The sequence below is a fragment of the Aptenodytes forsteri genome, unplaced genomic scaffold (assembly GCF_000699145.1).
Source record: "Aptenodytes forsteri isolate BGI_AS27 unplaced genomic scaffold, ASM69914v1 Scaffold2, whole genome shotgun sequence".
In the NCBI taxonomy this organism is placed as follows: domain Eukaryota; kingdom Metazoa; phylum Chordata; class Aves; order Sphenisciformes; family Spheniscidae; genus Aptenodytes; species Aptenodytes forsteri.
Window position 1 is genome coordinate 17,727,238 of NW_008795695.1, and position 20,744 is coordinate 17,747,981.

The 20,744-nt window shown below is 40.2% G+C and overlaps 1 protein-coding gene across 1 annotated transcript in view; it reads left to right on the forward strand.

Annotated features, from left to right (window-relative positions):
• Positions 1 to 6,957: 6,957 nt before the first annotated feature.
• Positions 6,958 to 20,744, forward strand: part of TMEM47 (transmembrane protein 47) — an 18,927-nt gene continuing 5,140 nt past the window's right edge. The window contains exons 1-2 of the mRNA XM_009283122.1: positions 6,958 to 6,997; positions 13,712 to 13,852. Coding sequence (XP_009281397.1) covers positions 6,958 to 6,997; positions 13,712 to 13,852 — 181 coding nt within the window. The remainder of the gene's footprint in view (positions 6,998 to 13,711; positions 13,853 to 20,744) is intronic.

A 20,744-nucleotide genomic window follows, 5' to 3' on the forward strand; every position in this document is an offset into this window, starting at 1 on the left:
CTTCGCCCTTGTCTCCTCGGGGACCGTGTCCCAGCCCCTTCCCGGGACCAGCCCCGCCCCGGACCGGAGTAGTGCCCGGGGCCTTGCCCCCGCCATCTCCCGCTCCCCCTCCGGGCTTCTCGCCTCGCCCGCTGCCGCCCCTGCTCCCCACCCGGCTCCCCGCTCCGGCCGCCGCCGGGAAAAGTCCCCGGCACCTTTGTCCTCCTGCCCTCCGTACCTCGCCCGTTCCCGAGCCGCTTCGTCCATCCCCATCGTCCTCATCCTCCTCCCTGCCTCCCCGGTCCCGCCGCTTGCCCTTCCCGGGCTGCGCGGCCCCGACCCCGCTTTTCCCTGGCTTGCGGGTTGGGGCGAAGGCGGCGGCGGTCTCTGTCAATAGCGTGTGCTGGAGGGGGGAGCACTCAGAGTCCGTGCTCGGCTCGTCCCTCTGCCTGCGAGATGGTCTAGGGAGCAGGAGAGATGTGAGGTTGGCTTCTGTGAGCGGAAGGGGTGACTGATTTCATATCTGCCTTTGACTGCGTTTTCACAAAACATCCCGAGTTTGGACTGGTTTTGATTTTTCCGTGTGGCAGTTGTTCTCATACAGCGAGAAGCTGTTGGGGATCAAGTATCTTTTAATCCCCCCATCCCCCGAAGTCACTAGTCTTGGAAAGTTGGGGCTTCCTAACCAAAAACCGATTGTCATTTTGTCCGGAGTGAGGACGCCTGGACTCTGGCCCTCTCTCCGTCCCCCTGGGTGTGCTTGTGTGTGTCTTTCTCTAGCAAGTACTGATCTTCCCATCGTCTTTCATACTCCTTTGCCTTCCTGCCACACTCCCTGTTTTGATTTCATGATGCTCATTCGTTCTTTAGCTTCCTAGGTCTTTGGTCAGAGATTTTTTTTTTTTTTAAATTTTTTTAATGTCATTTCACTATTGCTTGGAGTACTTAAAAAACGGGTTGTGAATGATATAAACAAGCTGCCTGTTGAATATTTTTCTGTAAATTCTTTTGTAGTACCAGAATTGTTTAGGTTTTTATGGGTTGTTTTATTTACTTTATGCCTGACTCCAACTTCTGGAGTCCCAGTAGAAACATTGACAAATGAAGCCAGCCTCTTCCCCCCGCCCCGTTTTCATCCCCATCCCTGTCCTCCCCACACACACGCTTGCACTGCTAAATCATCCATTTGGATCGCTGTGCTCTCCGGTTGGGTAAATCGTACAGGGACAAGATGTTTGTTTTGGGAAAGAAGGCAAGGGGCTGACTGTATATTCTAGATGCTCTCCTTTTTCCTCGCTTCTTTGAAATCCTTGTATAGGTTCTGCGAAATAACTGATCTCTGCTTGAGTAGAAATCGCACAGGTTCCTTTGCTGCTGTGCTTATTTTTTTTCTGTCATCGTGTGGAGTAATATCTGAGGGTTTGAATGTTGTTTGGGGTTTTGTTTTAAATTGCGTAATGCCCAAACGAATTGTAAAGAACTGTTGGTTTCGGTCAGTTACCAGGGTATCTACACAAACTTTGGAGAGCTTTCTCTTCCTTCCCCAGTATAAATGGAAATTTATGTAGGAATGTCAGCTTCTACGTGTCTCCTTAGCAACGTGAATCCTTTGCCCCTTCTCCCTGTCTCCTGAAATAGTATCCCCTTGATTGCAGAAAGACTTTTCAGATGGCTTGAATGAGAACCTGCTTCAAATCCCCCCCCCCCCCACCTCTGCACACACTTTTTTGGGCTCCCCCCTCAATCCATCTCCCCATCACGCATGCGTGTATACATACATACACACACACACACAAAAAAAAGTGGGACATTAAGAAAAGCAGGACAGCTTATGGAACAGCATAAAAGGACACTAATCTCTCTCGTTGCTTTATTGGTCACCTGTCTGTTTATGGGAAGGTGGAAGATGAATGGGTGAGGATGGGTAGGAATGAAATGTAGTTTTGTTGGATGCTGTGTGTTGAAAATTTGCCCTCTCCTGGTGCTTTTTTCTACCCTGTGCAACAGTTCCTGCCTGTCCAGTTTTATTCAAGTTCCTTACTCATTTTCCTTAGATGCTTTCCAGTCTAGTGGAGCCAGGTTTCACAAGCTACTGGGGAAGAAGTGAATGATTGTTTTATTTGAGGTGACTGGAATAAACCCTTCATTTTCCTCATGTTTGGCACACAATGCTGCACTCTCAGGAGCCCTGAAATATGAGAAACCGTACTGTTCTCCCTTCTCCTTCTGCTAGTGTGTTACAATTCCCATTAAAGTCAATGGGAAGGCTCCCGGTAAGTTCACCAAGTTGGACTGGGCTCATATTTGAGACCATTTTGTGTGCTTGCCTTAATATTTTAAGTGCACTTTCCTCCTACTTCAAGAATCTAGCAAGCGGTATATTTTGGAGACGGTGGAGAGCTCCCACAGGGAAAGCTCTTTTAGCTTGATACCAGTGCAAGCAGCTTTGCAGCTGGCTAGCTGTGAAAAGCAGTAGCACACACAGGAAAAAGGCATCTTCACCCATGGTTTTAACAGATTTACTTCATCATCCCTGGAAGGAGAGCACCTCAAGTGGCACCATCAAGGGCAAGCTCATGCTAGAAGCTGTTAAAGCATATTTGAGGTTTAATTAAAAACCTTTGTTGTAATTAGATGTAGGACCCCTGACTGCTATCAAAAGGGCAACTTAGTGGTGGAGAGCAGAAGGAAATGTACAGAGCATGATTACATTGGCTGTTATAGCAGGAAATAATCCTTCTTGGTTTTCCTTCAGTGTTGCTAGTGCTTGGAGTATGTGTTCTTGCATTCATTCATTCACTGTTTTGAGGGCTTTTTTTTTTAATAGCTTGCAAGCAATCCTTTGCTCTCATACTGCTTTTAACGTTGTGTTAAGTACTTCACAATATTGCTGGTTCAAGTATGTAAAATAGTCAAATTAATTTTTAGAAATCTGAAGGTTATAAAGTATCTCATCTTAATTTGGTTTTCTTCTTTTTGAGTCTTTAGGGTCTATGTAAATCACCTTTTCATTTTTTTCCTGTAACTGCAGGAGCTAGAAAGGTATTCTTGCATATGCCTCGTCTCCCTCTTCCCTTGATGAAATTCTAAAATTCCCACTAATAGCAACTTCAGGAGCTGAAAAACTAACAAAGTTGCCAGTATGGAAAGCTTCGTGATAAAATCTTGAGATCCAGCAGTGCTGCTTTACAGTTTCACCAGCTGTCTGGGCATAAAATTATTTTCTATGATCAAAGCTTGACTTGGCTAATGCCCAAGTTGTCTTTAAGTCATCTGTATTTTAAACTCATGTGCTAAACTTTAAAAAAACCAACAACAACAACAAAAAAAAAACCCCAAAACCCCACCAAACTTACAGGGTTTGGAGTGTTCCTTTGATATCTTTTAAATGAAATTTTTTTAGACCTCATTTGAAGTGGATTTTGTCTAATTTGTGATGGTTCATTTGCAGATTTATCAGGAATTAAGTTATATATGAATATTTATTCCTACCACAACATCTACCTACAATGCATCTTCTGTACAACTGCGTGCCATCTCTGTACCTGTACAGGTAGTTGTCATCTTCTTGCAGAATTAATAACAGTAAATTTGAATTTTTGCAATAGACTGCAGCCATTATAGTTCTTTAAATCAAAGATATGCAAATATGATGTGGAAGACATAAATGGTTCCATAGAATCTGATCTTCAGGTAAACATTGTGTATTTTGGCTTCAATACACGTATATGCTATTCATAGAAAACAATGGCTCCTTCGCAGCATTTCAGTTTATTGTGAATACAGCACATATAAAAATAGGTTTGAATGGTTTCATACTGGTTAACTGTATTCATTCTGGTTTATGGGGGGCATATGACTTTGTTACTACTCAACCTGTATATTTGATTATGCAATGTTCAGTTTTCTATAAGATCATTATACCCTAAGAACTATCCATGAACGTTTGAAAGACAAAGCAATCTCAAGGAAATAAGCACAACAGGATCTCTGTGCATTTTTAACTTAGTGGTGAACAAACTGTAAAGGTAAGCTTAACTTATAGCATAGTGCTGTAAAATGAGTCTAGTTTTGTGCTTATAATTCTGTTCTAATTTGTTCTTAAAATAAAAAAAGCATCAGAGGCTGCTCATTTGGTAGCACTTGAAGGGGTTTAACCTTAATTATACATTAGATGCAGATATCTGAATTAACATGGCTCAATAGTCTTGGATGGTATCTGCTTGTTTTGAATCTACGGGGTTGTTCCAAAGGGGAATTGCTAGCTCAAAAGCGGCTTCCTCATTAGAAAATTTGGATCGTTGCTCAGAGTTGATGTTGACACGTATTTGTAAAAAGCTCAGCAAGGCTGATAGTTTGCTATAAAATAATATAAGAAGAACAAATGTTATCTTACTAAGTCTGAAGAAAGTTGCTCATACAATGTAAGGAGCAATTAATAAGACATTCCTTCTGGTTTTGAAAACTGTAGTCTGTCGTTTTGCATATTACTCTCTTTAATAATCATCCGCAACACTTTATCTGAAGGTGGATATAAAATCAAAAGCCATACTACTTGAAACTTGCCATCTAAGACACTGAGCAAGCTGATCTAACTTTGAAGTTGAGTCTGACTTGGAGATTGGCCCTGCTTTCCATGGGGAGCTGGACTAGATGACCTCCAGAGGTCCTTCCCAACCTGAACTATTCTGTGATTCTATGATGACTGATACTCTGTTTTATGCCTAATGTCTACCTGGCTCCTTCAGTGTGTTCAGAATGCCTTGAATTTGTTGATTACCTCTCACAGTAGCCTCAGGTAGAATATTTTAAGGTATGCTCCCTCTTTTACAAATGGACCAGTTATTTTAGCTTCAGGCTTCCCAAGGCCATGCTCTGTGGGAGCAGCAGATCTAAGACTCCTGTTCAGTAGTCTGGACCTTTTAGTATGATGGAGGCTACCATTTCAGCCCCCCTTCTCCAACCAGCTAAGAGACGTGGTTACAGCGCATTCGTGTGTAACGTGTGAAGTTTGTGTGAGTTTATCTGAGCAGATCAAGAGCACCATACACCTTGTCATTGATAATACTCTTTTAAAAAAAAAAAAAAAAGGAAGACTTCTAGCACTAGTGGGTTATTGTTACGGCTGCTGTTCACTGCAATTTTAAAATCAGTAATGTATCCTGTTGCTTTAAGTCTTGTTTATTTAATAACGAAGTCTTGCACCAGTAAGTTAAAAGATGTTCCCTGCGTTAGGGATAATATAAGTGGTTTAAATATTTCATGAGACTTTATATTTAGAATCGCGTAGAGAGTAACCTTGCCTCTGTTACTGATTTGTGGCCAAAGATGACCACATAAGATTCAAGGTAACAAGCAGGAGGCGGGGTAAAGTCTATCCAGCTGTATTGCTTTATGTGTTTTTACTTGTTCCATTTCTGTAATATAAAGGCCATCATTTTGATGGGAAGTACTCCTTGAACTGCTTTAAATGCTAATTGTTTTTCTCAAGGAACAGTGGAATAAGTTTTGAAAATGGCAAAAGATTGCCGGTTTGCTTGAAGAACATCGGTAACTGTGGGAAATTAATTACATTCCTCTTCCAACGCGAAGCGTACTTCTTCCTTCTTCAGATTGCTAAAATGTAGTAATATATATAGAAGAGGTCAGAAAAGGTGAGCTTTTCTTGAAAAGCTTATATAACACATCTCCCACACTTCTCTCCTAATGACATAATTCTAAGATTTCCAGGTTTTTGTGAGGTTCTTGGAGTTGTGGGTGTGTGCGTTTTGTTTTTTTTCTTGAATGAATGAATATCCAGTAATTAAAATGGCATAGTAGTGAGCTAATCTCAGAAGAATGCCATGTATCCAATGGAAGAAATGCCTGAGTACATGCTGTACTATTCTGTGAATGAATTATAGATTACATGACTTTCTGTAATGCTGTGCTTGTCTTGAAGTCCTCTGTTGGCAAAAGTGATGTGTGATGCATGTTGCCTTTAAATAATAAAATAAAGATCTATATAATGGCAGCGCTTAACTCTTTATTTGAAGATGCACTTCACTTAAAGGATTTTACTCCATGATTGCAGAAATACAGGCAGGCCATGGCTCAGAGAGCAGCTGGGTAAAAAAAAAAAACAAAAAACCAAAAACCCAAAGTGTATATATTTTGTATAAGTAAGGAATGTAAGCTTTAATCTTCAGGAGAGATGTGTGTTGTGGGCAGATGAGCAAGCACCTGCTATGTTTCAAGTTGCTCATACATCTGTAACCCCCCCAGGCATTAGAGCGTCATCTTGTCTTGCAAGATCTATCTCCTTTGCACAACAGCAGAGTTGCTTACCATATTTTTATTGCTTTTGTTGTTCAGTCTGATCTCCTGTAGAGACGGGAGATGAAACTTGCGGTCGTGCTGAAGCACACGGAAAGTTTGAGTCCAGCAGTCTCGGGGCCACACATAGTCTGATGAACACGGCAGCTGAAAGGGAGACATCAGGCAGTTTAATGCAGTCCGTATCTTATGCGAGACTGCCATAGAGATCATCCTGCGAAACTGAGCCCATTTACTCTTTGTGTACTGCTCGCTTCTCTGGGAACCAACTGTCCCCTGCGTGCTCAATGGCATCTTCGGGTGGAAGGCAGGGGAGGTCTGCTTGCCATTGAAAGGTGAGCGGAGTCTGCACCATGGCTGCCTAATGAGTCCCCCGACCTGGCAAGCACGTCCTTCCCAGGCTGAGGAGGGTAGGTGGTAGAGCACTTACTGCCCGGAGCATCCTGCTAGCGGGCTGTTACCTTGCCTGGAACAGAGCCAGCCTCTTCCCCTCTGATCATGGTTACCTTGCTGTGGAGAAAAGGAAAGCCATAGGAGGAGCCTGAGCGAGAGAGATGCAACTCTCTAGGTGACTGCTAAGGACTTTTCCCTCAACGCTGAGAGCGCCCTGAGTCTGGGCTGCCTTATGGTAACACTCGGGTATTTTTGTATGTCAGTGGAAAGATGTGTAAACAGCAGCGGAACGTTGGAAGGGACCAGTTAGGTAAGAGGCACTTCAAAGCAAGACTCATATTTGGATTCCCTCCTACCTATTTGTTCGCAGACCCCATAGATCTCATTTTTCTTTTTCCAGCTTGTGTCTAGCAGACGGAAGAAGAGAGTGGTTTCAGTCTACCCTAGTGGTTAAGAAATTCTTCTGGGAAGTGGGAGCAGAGGTTCAAGTCTGGAGCTGGGAAGCAAAGACCTTGCAGTTTCTGAGAAGTCCTCTAGCCCCTGATACATTGCAGCTAAGGAGGTGCTTGCCTTTCCTCCATCATTAGTCAGCTGCCATCATTAGCCATTAGCATTCTGTGTCCCAGCAAGACACAGGCGGACCTGGGTTTGCCCCAGTTAGCTGTCTTTTGTACATGTCTCTGTGCTTGTCCTCTTTTTCTTTGCCCGGCTCTAAATGACTTCACTCGGCATCAGGAACACTAAATCATCTTACAAGCATCTTGTACAGTAAATGGAAAGTGACTGATGCCTTATGTGGAGCCTCTGAATTATCCTTAGGAGGCACTTAGGGATTTTGGCACCCAGCATAAAATGCTCAAAATTCTGTTTGGGTGTTGTCAAAATCCTGGTGAATTTGAGCTATGAGAAAGCCTCGCTGTGAAGCCCACCTGTATTGTGCAAGACTTGGGTTATTGAGGGTTTTGTCCCACGTGCTAGTATGTGCGGATGAAGACCGATTTCTTAGGGAATAGCTCAGTACATAAATCTCCTGTTGGAGAAGCAGCAGAAAATTGTTTTGTCTCTTCCACAAACAGCTTTTTTAACATATCTGTGACCTCACATAGTTATTTCATGTGTTCAAATTCACGGCTTTCAGAAGAAAGCCTTGGTGTAGAGTGTTTGAGTTCTGTCTTAAGGAAATTATGCATTCAGCCACAGCTGGCTGGTTCCCACAGCTCTGGTAATGCTTTTTAAGCGTCTGTGTGACTTGGGGATCCACACGCGCAAGTAATTTTCACAACTCAGAAAAATCTTATTCTCAATCCATAAAATAAAAAGAAAATGTAAAAGCCAGAGTGCGTCTGCGCAGCAACTAGCAGTAATAACCATACTATACAAACTGACAACAAGCAGAAAATATTTATTTACTGCGATTTTTGTACAAGGCTCCACTGTGGAAAATTGTGGCTAGAGCAACTTACTGAAGGCTTGGTGTAGATACTGTCAGAAAGCGCTTCTTTCTGCAGTGTGCCAAAGTGTATGCTGCAGAGCCTCAAAAGACTGTACTTGCGGTGCTGGCTGTGTAAGAGTGGAGAAGTATGGACCAAGTAACTTACGGACACTGGGCTTCCCGGCTTTACCCAATACACCCTTCCTCCAGAGCAGCTCCTTAATTCATGAATTAAATTCATCTGAGCAGCTCCTTAAAAAAACATCATTTTGGCTCAGGTGAGGTTCCAAAGGACTGACTTCTCTGTGGAATAATCTTATGTGAGAACTTAGTGGCGACTGCAGTACTTACTTTATCACGGTATTTCCACTGAATTCAATGGAGCTTGGCCTTCCACAGAAGTCTGTGCATCTCTGATTGTGCTGAAGAAAGAGGAAATCTTACTGATCGTGTGACAAATACACTTTTAGAAACTAGATTCTACCTTTGTGGTTTTATATAATCACTACACATTTTAAACTTTTGCTGGCTATTTGATGGCTCAGTTGATGAGTGTTTATAGACTTAGAAATAGTTTTGAACATGAAGCAATTAGGAATATCTCTAGCTATCTTATTTACCTTAGTTGATTGTTATGACATTCAGTGGGTTATATTTAATTTCTTATGCGTGGGTGCCTCAACTTTCTATGCTTTACTTGACACGTTCTTTCAAATTCATTATTCTTGAATTTAAATGCTATATTACAATTTCTAAGAATATTTATTGGCTGATGGCAGGTACGTGATAAGCGGAAGCTTTGCAATGAATCAGAAAAACTTACCTAAGAGTGGTGTTGTGTTTTATTTCTTACCAAGGTTTTGTTTAGTGCTAGAAGGTGGTCAGTCATTATCTTCATTGTGTAACACCTGCATGCATTTTCTTACTTCAGCCTCTATGAGGAGAGGACTTGGTGGAGAACCATTGTATGAAAGAAAGGAATACTTGATTGTTTCTTAAGAGATAAATTCAGTTCACTTGCATTATCTGAAAGAGCGTTACGCACAAATGTTTCACATATTCCACAATATGTTTTTATGTCCACCACTTCTTTTATTGTAGAATATCATGTAGATAAAATATTTAATTTTTGGGGAACTTGCTGAAAACATGAAATCTATGACAGTGCTATCCTTTTGCATTGCTCTTTCTTGTGTTAAAAAATGACCCAGTTATTAAAATAAACATCTCAGAACTTTGCGATGTTTTCTCCTTCTTTTATGGCTTTTTCTGATTTTTATCCTAGTACTGAAGTATTATTTTGCCCAAGAAATAGAGTAGATAGAGCTGCTCTTAATTAAAAATGAATATACAGCTTAAAGCCTTAGGTCATTTCATTTGGGGGGAAGAAGGGAGGAGAGTCGCACACTTCAATGTGCAATTAACACTGTGCTTCCATATCATTTAGAAACGGGAAGAATTTCCAAAGAGCGATGAGACCAAGCTGTCCGTACAAAAAGGAAAAGGCACTGACTTATGCATGAGGAATTAACTGAAAAGAAGCGTTATCATCATAGTTTGGGGGTTGGTTTGTTTGGTTTTTTTACTGAAGATGGTAATTTTAATGAATTTTACACCATGTACGTTTTGAAAATGTGTTAAGTACCTAGGTTCACATTTATCTATATTTCCAAATATTGAAATCCACATCCCTAAACTAATAGGCAGATTGTTATCATAAAAACGATGCAAACACTATCATCACTGCCAGAACCGCAGTGTATATTTCGTATGGGTATAGACATTGTGGTGCTTCTTTGTGCAGTACAAAAACATGTTTGGATTTTCAGACCTAAAACCAGTATACATTATGTGAGGCTTTTCTTAAGAAATATGTTGTGAGTTACTTAATGATTGTCAAAAATGTGTTAATTCTAGTTGTTCGGATGGGATAGGTGGCATTACCAGTGTAATTCTTAACATATTGCTAAAATGATAGAACACTGAAAAAATCGAAAGTTATACTTTCTGTTGAGTCTACAGTTATAAACCAACAAAACAACTTAATTTGGGCATGGCTCTGAGATGACAGTGCTTTTTAATAAACTTTTAGGTTTTAAGATTTGTGGGAGTGCGATTTTACTGGTTCCTAACATTTTTCTTAGCTAGTGGATGTGTAGTGTAAATAAACTGTAGCGATGTACAGTGCAAAATACTGATGTGCATTCGTGAAGTGTAACCAAATTGTGTTTTGAATCCAGAAAACTAATAATTATCTCTGTAAGGTCCCACTTTGCTCATGTTTATGCATGTTTCTATCTCTATGAGAACAAGCGGCCTCACTGAACTGCCGAGGCTCCTGAACTGAGTGTAGTAACTTACTTGCAAGATTGGTGCATGCCTAGAAATGGTGCAAGTATATTTTGGATACTCTAAAGTAGGCTTCCGATGTTTATGTTCTGTGTACCAGTAACACTATGTAACAGAGCAATCTGCTGTTCCCATTTTGATGCTGTGTGTTATAAATCACTCCTGGGTAGTCTGAGGAAAACTACAGATTTTTATTGTAGAAAACTGCATTTGCTATATGTGGTTATATTGTTGTAGCTATCTAACTTACAGGGTGTTCTTCCTTCAGAGGTAGTGATTGAATTTTCTTCGGATGTTTCTTTTCTCTTGTATAAAGTCCAGCGGCCTGGATTTTTTCTTAAAAAAAATAATTGCTGTTAAGTAGAAGGCCTATGCAGAAGGTTTTACTTACTTAATCCAACATAAGCTTTATTTTGTCACCAAGTCAAATGGCTTTCAGAGTTGAAAGTTGAATTTTTTGTAAAACGACAAGGCGATTTACACATGTAGTTTCCATGGTAGGCAGTATAGGAAAACTCAGGCCAGTATTCTTTGTGCACTGACGTCCGACCTTCGTGATGTTCTTTAACCAGAATCCCTCTCAGCTGCAGCTCAAGGTAAAGGCTAGTGGCATCGTATGGTCCTGTAAACGGAGGTTGGAGCTAAAATAGAGGCAATTCCAGACATTGTGGCCCAGAGCACAGCGTTCAATACCTGATCCTCAGCTAGTAGTGAGGAACATTAAAAGCCTCGGGTTTGTCCTACTGTCAACATCACTGAGTAGGTTCTCTTACTCAAGAAATTAATTTTGTTTAACTAAATCAGTTCTTTTTTAGTTGGGAGTGTAGGTGTCTTCCAACACTGATTTGTCCTTCTACCTCCCACGTCAGTACTGTAGTAAGGTAGTTTGTTTATTTTTTAACCTTTCCAAAATCCATAGATATATCTGTCCTGGAAGCTAAGCTCTATTCTAACCCCACACTTATATGTCATCTTTGCCTTAGTTATTTTCACTTGATTGGTGGTCTTGCCGACGTGCTTTTGGAAAGCAATAGGATACCCAACTTTTTTTCCATTTAGTTGCTACTCCAATGTTGCACACCTTTCGTTTGCATTAGACTTTGGCATCTGATCAATGCGAAGATAACATTTAATATTTTATTATTTGTAGTGGCTTTCAAAAATCTTAGTTTCTGAGTTTTCCCATCTGGCACTTTGATTTATTTCATCAATTTTGTATGGCTTTTAACTTTGGGGCGATATGGATTTATGTGTCTAGTCTTTGTATCTGTGTAATTTTCTAGTGCAAGGATTCCTTTCATGTTGTTCCAAAGTGGTCCATTCTGTTTATTTATTTCTGTATTTTATATCTGTAATGCACTCTGCTATTGGAAGAATACTTTCTAAATCATCAGTACACTAACCACTTGGTGTTTCTGAAGGATCATATCAACATTAAAAACCACTCTTCATAACATTCCCATCCATAACTAAAATCGTATTTCCGTCCCAATAATAGTAAAGCAGTGGGACACACAGCAAACTGACGTTGGAGATTGCATGCTAAAGGTGGGAGAATGAGAGATTGTTCCCGGCCTTGGGTTTTGGTCCAATAAGAAAACAAGGAGTAAAATAGCTTGGAAGGTTGAGTACTTAGTTATTAAAGTATAAGTAAACAACATGCCTGGATTTCTAAAAAGAATGAAAATAAATGTGTGTATGTGCACAAACACGCCTTTAAAATAACTTTCTTTTTTAGCAATGCTTTTATAGCTCTTCTATTCCCTTTCTTCTTTTAATCTCCTTCATCCTTTTTCATATAATATATGAAGGCTTTTTGGTGATAATAGCTGCAAGCCTTCCATTCCCAAACCCCACAGCTGCACTGTTGGTATCTTCAGCAGATTGAAACTGGATGTACTGTTTTTTAAAACACTGAATTGTGCTTTTTTCAAAAAGAGAATATGGATTTTTGTTGTTGTTCTTATTTTAGTAGCCTTAAGTTCTCTAAATTTATTTTGGAAATAATTAATCTTATTTTCTTTGAACTATGTAATGCATTTGGACATTTTATTCTGAATAGCGTGTGAGTGCTAATATTTTCAAAGTAATGAGAGATGCATTGGATCTATGGGTCCTTTTCCCACAAGCTGATTTTTTAGATCATCTTCCTTGAACTACTAAATAGTAGTGATAAACAGTAAATAGCGATCTGATTCTTTTTCTTGATGTCCATTACTGGAGAGAGACAAGGTCTTATATACTCTTTTGCAAAGAGAGACAGCACAAAGCCTGTGTCTTTCTAACATCCTACAGAAGCTCTTAAGTTAGATCTTGGATGTTGTATAGACCCATGATGGCCATCAGCTTGCAAATGGATTTTGTTTTATGTTGTATAGCCCATGATGGCCATCAGCTTGCAAATGGATTTTGTTTTATGTCATTTAAGACTGCAACTTACAGTTGTTTGTAACTGCATCCATTATGTATGAAAATAACTAGAAAATGCACTGGGCCAAATCCAGAAGTTGCTTTTGGGGGAAGAAAAGAAAAACTGTCATTTTAGGATAACATGTTTTAAAATGGACTTCAGATTTGACTCGGTCTGCATCTAATGATCTATTGCTGCCTTTATAAGGGCTTGACTTCCACCTTTTTTTTTTTTCAGTGTTGAAAATTTTTTTTTTTTTATTTTTCCTTTGAGCATCATTTTTTTTTTTTTTATTATTCCTTTGAGCATCTCCTTCCTTCACCTTAGTTTTGTTCTACATATTATGTGGCCTTGGTACTTCCCAAGTGACAGGTCTATATGATGAGCCTCCATCATATATATATATATGATGACCCTTCCAATGTCACCCTAATCAGCTCAAGCAGAGGTTTGACTTTCACTCTCTTCTGTGAGAAAGTTACGACAGACTGGTCACACGCTAGCTAATCCTGACCCAGCCTCAGTTTCTCATTCTAAATTGGACAAAAACCAGGGGACCAAATTATTCAGTCTTACTCGAGCCAAAATCCCAACGAGGCCAACTAAGCCTTGAAAAAGTGTGGGAGGTTGCGGCACTTGGCTCCTGGGTCGCATCTGTTGTATAAAGGTGTTTCACTAATTAGGAGAAAAGAAATCCAAAGCACAGTTGTTTATTTACCCGAGCCTTGGTGCAGGCTCTGCGTTCCTCATATTCTGCTGTTTCTGTCGAGCCTATGGGCTTGTTTTACTGAAATTGTATTATTATTTTTTTCCTCTCTTTTTTTTCCCCCTAGACTGGCAGATAGCTACTTTGGCTTTGCTGTTGGGCGGTGCTGCCATCATTCTCATAGCTTTCCTGGTTGGGTTGATCTCTATCTGCGTGGGATCTCGGAGGCGGTTCTACAGACCAGTTGCAGTCATGCTCTTTGCTGCAGGTAAGCAGATTACCGGCACCATTATGAAAATTTCTAGAGAGCAGCTTCACTTTTGTGAAGGAAGACATGCCTTGTTCAGCATACTAATTCAGAGGCATTTGGTTTACTTCTGTGTTAGCTCCGGTGAGGTTTTTCAGGATACCAGTTCTACACAGCATTAATTGTTTTTGCAGTGGTGCTATTATTAGCTCATGAACAATTATTTATTGGCATTATATTTATTTTTTTGTGAAGTACATGCAGCAGGGGAAACTACAGAGGATAAATCTCAAAGTACCATTTTTAGTCTGTGACTTTGTGCTGCTTGATGTCCCCATTTTTATTCTTCAGGCAAAGCCGTTTCTGTTATTTTAATGTTCTTGCTTTTGCAATTTTAAAACAGGAAAATTAATGCTCAGATGTGAACCCTTGAAGCCCTACGTGTGAAAATAAATAGGATTATGTTGCAAGGTGTTTGTATACGCCCTTGTGCCATGAGGAATTAATTTCATTGTGTCAGCTTGCTTACTTAGTTATTAATTTAACAAGCTGTCACAGTGTAGTCCCTGTTTGGTTTTAAAAACATGAAAATGGAACAGTTTATATAAACTATCACAAAATCTTAAGGGAGACCTATGAATCTGAATTGTCTCTAAGACTGGTCCAGTGCGGTATAATTACAATATCAAATCATCTCCTTTTGTACATTCTGGTGTTTTGAGGCTTAGTCAGCACGGATGTTTCTGTTTCTCCTGAGATTCACCAAGCATGGTTTGCCTTCATCCTGTCACTCATATCTGTGTCGGAGCCAGCAGCTTAAGCCCCTTCTGATAGCCCATAATGAAGAGGATGACAGAACCTAGTCTTCAGGATGTATTAAAAAAAAGCCACTTACAAGGATATGAAAAGACAAGAGCACAGAATTTGCAGGGCATTCAGGAATGAAATAAAGCTCTGGGGAAGGCTCCTGCTGCCCCCTGCTGTTAACGTTACCTTGATTGAGCCGCAGCGCTTCAAGATGCACTTTTATTTGCTCAAGAGGTATTGGTAGGTTATATTTCAGTTGCTTTTAGGAAATGAATGCAACCTAGGATCAGATTTCCTGAGCGGAAGTCGTATCTTCTTGTTCTATGTGTTGCATTGGGTGAATGAATAAAGGCACTGGTGACATTATTTTAAAATTTAGTATTAATTCTGAGATTATAAAGCAAGCTGGGCAATTAACTTTAGAAATGGGATTATTGAATTTCTGTAGTGATTTCTTATTTGGATTTTGACTTAATTTCTCGTAACATTGTGTAGTAACCTAGTAATTGTTCAGCCATACGCTGCCTATCTTGCCGTATTGCTCATTTAGTATATAGTTAAATTTGTACTAAAAAAAAAAAAAAAAAAAAAATTCCCCAAATCCTGCTGTTTGGCTTAAAGCTTAATCTGTTTTCCTCTGCATAAAATTAGTTCTAGTCTTTACTGCAAGAGTTGTGGGGGAAGGGAGGTTTAATGCTTACTTGAATCAAAAAAGGAAAATACATTGGTGCTTTAGCTCATGAGCGGTGTTCACCTCTTTCCTTTGCCTCTGTGTGTTTGTGTGTGTATGCACGTGCATTTTTGAATAGCCATGATGTGAAGCATGTAAGAAGAGAGATGATGAGGCTGAGACAGCCTGCCCCATTCTTCTTCATTATCTGGCAAATCTGAGGAGAATCCTTTTGGGGTTTGATGCTGACACTGTTAGTGTCATTTCCTACAGATATTATCTTTGATGTCAGCTATTTTTAGAGGTGAATATGGACTGGCATGTCTTGAAAGAATTATGGAAAGAGTCACCTACTGAAGAGGGGAGAGTTAAGATTGCAGCACAGTGGAGTTTGTGCCTTACGCAACTGTCCATGGATTCAAACTTTCACCTGTGGATTTCACAGAAGATCTTTGAGGATAAACCCCACCCTGACCTGTGAATCTGCTGACAAGACCAAACATTCTGTATGACTCTGGTTAGGAGTCTACCAGCTGCCTCTGGAAGAAGGACACAGGATGAATTGCCCGGAGACATTTAATGATCTGTGTGGGTGTCAGGTAGGAAATGTCTCTGTGTGGGAGAAAGCACTAAATGGAAAACTGGTTTCCAGGCACTTTAGAGTCCAAACAGTTGGCTCCAGGCATTTTTTTCTTCTAGTTTTGATTTATTTTTATTTATCTTTCTTTTTTTCTCAGCTTCAGGTTTCAGTTAGCGACTCTGTAGGTGAGGAAGAAGATTGACTGACTAGGACTGAAAGAGGTGAGAAAGCAAAGGGACAAAAAAAAAAATTCAACCTATATACTGAGAATAAGCCAGCGAGTGATCAACAGATGTGAATGTGTTTAAAATACGTACTGTCAGCTCTGTGTAATGGGGAGAGGAACAGGAATACCTCAGGTAATGGAAAAATGTGGAGCATACAGAGAGGCAGTTGCAGGACACTCTTGCGTGGAGCCACCTTGGCTCATACAGCTCTTCCCAGCATTTTTGGTCTAGTAGAGTCACTAGCTTACGTTCTTGCTGGGGTGTCTTAGTGCTCATGAACCAAACTGGCCCTGAAAGCTGCATCCTTAAAGTACAAGCTCACAAACTTGTCAGTGTAGGAGTCTCATGGTTACCAGATAACTTAATTTAGGGGTAGAAAGAGAAAGTGTAATTGTTGAAAGTCCATAAAAGCAAACAAAAAAGATATTTTAAAAGATGTTTGCCTTTGGGGGCTATGTTTTAACAATGTTTAGAAGAATAACCTGTTGAGGTTAGTAAGCTTTTTAACACGTTTCACAGGATGCTTTTACAGGTAAGCTAGGGAAACAGTGGCAAAGTGAAAGTATTATAGGTGAGAGTAAAAAAAAAAAAAAAGACGGCACATAATGCTTGGAGAAGACTTAGAGGATGTATCTTTCCATTCTGACAGAGAGTCAGAGCACAGTCCGGCTGGATTGTGTCCTGAGTTCTGTGCTATTACGTATTTTCATAATGATGTGGAAGATAGAATAAAAGTCTACTTGTCAAATTTTACAGTGAAGCTAGAAAAAATTGCAGATACATTGGAGGACAGAACTTGATTTTGAGAAATTGATGGAGTGGTCTGAAAAAGTAGGACTGACTTCAGTAGGATGTAGTGCAAGTTGCTACAAGGCAGTAAAAAGAGTCATAGCATCAAAGAAATATTGATAGAAAAGAAACTCTATAGGTCATGTAGTCCAACCTTCTTGTTGAGGCAGGACAATTGCTAATACTAGGTCAATCAGCTGCAGCTTTGTCTGGACCAGTCTTGAAGAACTCCAAGGATGAAGATTCCACAACTTCTCCAGGCATGTTGTCCTGGTGTCATACTACCCTCTTTCTGATACTTCTTTTCTTTCCTGATGTCCATCCTGAATCTCTGAAACTGAGATTTGTGTCCATTGCCATTATCTTAGGTTGCCTGGCACTACAAAGAAGAGGGGGTTTTTCCTATCATTGTTGCAGCTACATTTTCAGGTAACTGTAGGCTGGTTTGAAATTGTTCCTTAGCCGCCTCTTCATGAGTCTAAATAAACCTAGCTCCCTCATCCTCCTCTTAAGGATGATTTGCTCCAGAATTCTGATTATCTTGACAGCTCTCTGGACCCTTGTCCTTAGTTGGTGAATCCATGTTCACTACCGATTGCCGCTTTGTTCTGCATGTGCTTGGAGGTGAACTCCAAGAGGATGTACTCCATAATGTTTCCAGGGATTGAGTTGAGGCTGCCCAGCCTGTAATTCTGTGGATTTTTCACTTCTAGCCTTTTTAAAGATGGACACAACATTAACCTTTTCCCAATCATCTGAATATCTCCTGATCACTGTGATTTTTCATAGATGATAGAGGGTCACAATTGCATTGGCCATACCTTTCATCACTCTTGGGTCAATCCCATCTGTCACCATAGATACGGATGCAACTCTAAATCATCCCTAACATGTTCCTGCACTGCCGACACCCTCCCAAACCATGTCACTTAGAGGTTTTGGAGACAGTGTCGTGGTGCATCATCTGTCACTAGACTGGCTTTCCTGTCCATCATTGTATAAATATGTTTTCTGAACTTCATTTTGCAACTAATGCACCTGTGGAAATTCTTCTTTATTACCCTTTTTGCCATTTCCTAGCTTAATGTTGGGCTCCAGCTGGGCTTCAAACTTCCTGATTTTGTATCTAAGTATCAAACCAGTGCTTTTATACTCCCCTCTCATTGTCTGTCCTTGTTTCCTGCTCTTGTGTGCCCCTTTCTTGCACATTCATTGAGAAACTCCCTGTTTGGTCAACCGGTCCTCCTCCTGAAATTCCTGGTCTGCCTGGTCTGTTCTTGAGCTAGCAGTATTTTAAAAATCATCATGGACCCCCTTTCTCTTCATGCTGCTTCCCAATTAATTGCATAGGTTGTATTAAGTACAAACAACTTCCTAGATAGCAGTTGCATGTGTGTTAATCTTTGAAACTGCAACAATGAAGTGCTTTACTCGTGAATGAGCAGGAGGAATGGTGTAGAGAACAGAAATACAGAACTTACTAGCCAGCACCACCATTTTCATAAATACAGACCAATTAGAAAGCCACACCATAAGTTTTTTTTTTTGACAGCAAAACAGTTGTAGTCAAACATTTGAACAAGGAAAAAAAGATGACTGAATTATATTTACCTAGTTTTAAAGCGTTTGTTGTGACTTCTGTGTGTTTAATATGATGAGTACATATAATTGCATGTATTTCATGTATATGGAACAAAACTAGTATTGCTGTTCCTGTGCAATTGTCTTGCAAGCATCATAGTGCTAGTCATAAAAACGGGTCTAAACTTGAAGTGAATAGTCTAGTTTGAGATGACTAGTCTTTTTTCAGTAGCATTTTAAAGTGGAATTACTTTTTTTTAAGATTTCTTTTGGAACATTTTTTTCTACAGGAAAAGTCTAACGCTTCTGAAGAAAGGTAGTACACACACTTCCCATAAGCAGGTCGACAAATCATGGTGTTCTTTTAAATTCATCGGAAGCAGATCAGTAGTTGCAAGCATAGGTTTTAACATCTTTTGGGGTCATACTGGCCGTTTTTCATAACTTCACTAACTGTTATTTCTAGCCTACACAGGTCCCTTCCCACTCTACAGGGAGAAACAATGACGGGAGGCAAAAATAGTGCAAAGCGCTGGCAATGTTATGCAGTGTGGGTGTTTCCGCTGGCCAGTTGCTGCCAGCACTTCCTTTGAGTTTTACAATAGTGTAGCTGGACCAGTAGCAGCAAAAGCAGGAACCCTCACTATAAAAATGTCTAAAATACCTGTTGTGGGTGTTGCTCCTTTAGCCGCACGTTCCTCTACCAACAGAATCACTTTTTTGTTTTGTTTTGACAAGTCCAATCTGTAGGTTAAAATTCAGCATACTTCATATGTTAGATTGAGGGAAGGTGGAGAGCTTCCTTGGTTGGAACTTGACACGGACACAGATGCACACACACACACACAGAGCAACTCCTGTATTGACTCAGCAGAGATGCTGCAGCCCCGGTTTGGGAAGCCACTGAAGAACTTGCTTATATCCATTCATCTTAGGAAATCCTTTTTGACTTTGAATGGTCTTAAAGATGTGTCTGAAAGCTGAGCATATGTTCAGGTATTTTTGGGTGTAATGATGCTCTCATTATACAGAATTGGAATGCATAATCTTCTCATAAGTGTAGGCGCTTCCCCTGGTGTACCCTGTCAAAATTTCTCCAGTGCTGCGCAGTATTTTGTGAGCTGGCAGACAAAAATTATATTAAAATGGAATAACACAAAGTAACACTTCAATAACTTCAGGATTAAACAAATCCTATGGATTTTGGCATCCACATCAGAAAATCCACTATCCAAACATTATTCAGATCGTCAGTCTCAAGTAAGAGTCCAAAGACTAGTCTGTAGGCTAAGTGGATGGGGAGGGGGGGGAAGACATTTCCAATGAGTGTTTTGTAAAGCGTTATCACCAAGGGTGTTTAATGAACATTGGAAGTAATTTCTCCATACCAGTCCCCATCCAGAGGACAGGAGAGCGTTAGTCTCCAGGGCTAATGAAAGGTGCCAGTTTGACACCACTGAAGAGTGCATGTGGGGCTGAAAAGGCAAATGACAGATTTTTGAGTGTGCGAAGTGTTCAAGCAGTAGGAGAATATAATTAACGTTATTTTATTTTCCTGTAATTTCTCAGTATAATTTCAGAAGGGTTTCTGTAGTCCAAAGTAGTCTTCTTTTCTGTTATCCACTGGCATTTTATATTAGCGCTGGCTTTATAACAATTCTCTAAATAGTGTTCGTTCTTCTTACAATACCTAATAAACTGTAAAAAATGACCCAGTCGATGTTAAAGAAAGTAGTTGTTACGGCATTACATTGCATACCATTGAACTTTCATCGTGTATGTCTCAGGCCTGCAAATACTTAAGCACGTGCTTAACTGTGTGGATGTGCCCACCCTGGCTGTAATCAGGGGGCTGGGGCAGTTTGCAGAGGCAGTCACGTGCTGAAGTCTTTAAAAATTGCTAGTGTTAAATGCTGGAAGAGAGCACTGCAATAAGGCCATATCATATATTTGAGGGGCAAAAAGGATGTTTGGTACATTCCTGTGATGTTTAGTCTTTTGTGGGTGGCAGAACTAGAGGCCTGAAGAATCACTACATCATACAGCTTGTTCTTGTCTTCAAACCAAGTGTGATTTTCACCTGCTTAACTTGGAAACTCTTGTCCCAATTTTCTGTTAGCAGCGCGCCTGAATTTAAAAGAGAATGGATGCTGATGAAACTGAAATCTTCTTGTGAAAACTGGGGTTCTTAATCTGTGTGTTTTCCTTTTCAGGTTACTGTATGTGGTTGTCTGTGTTTTTTTTTTTTTTTTTTTTTTT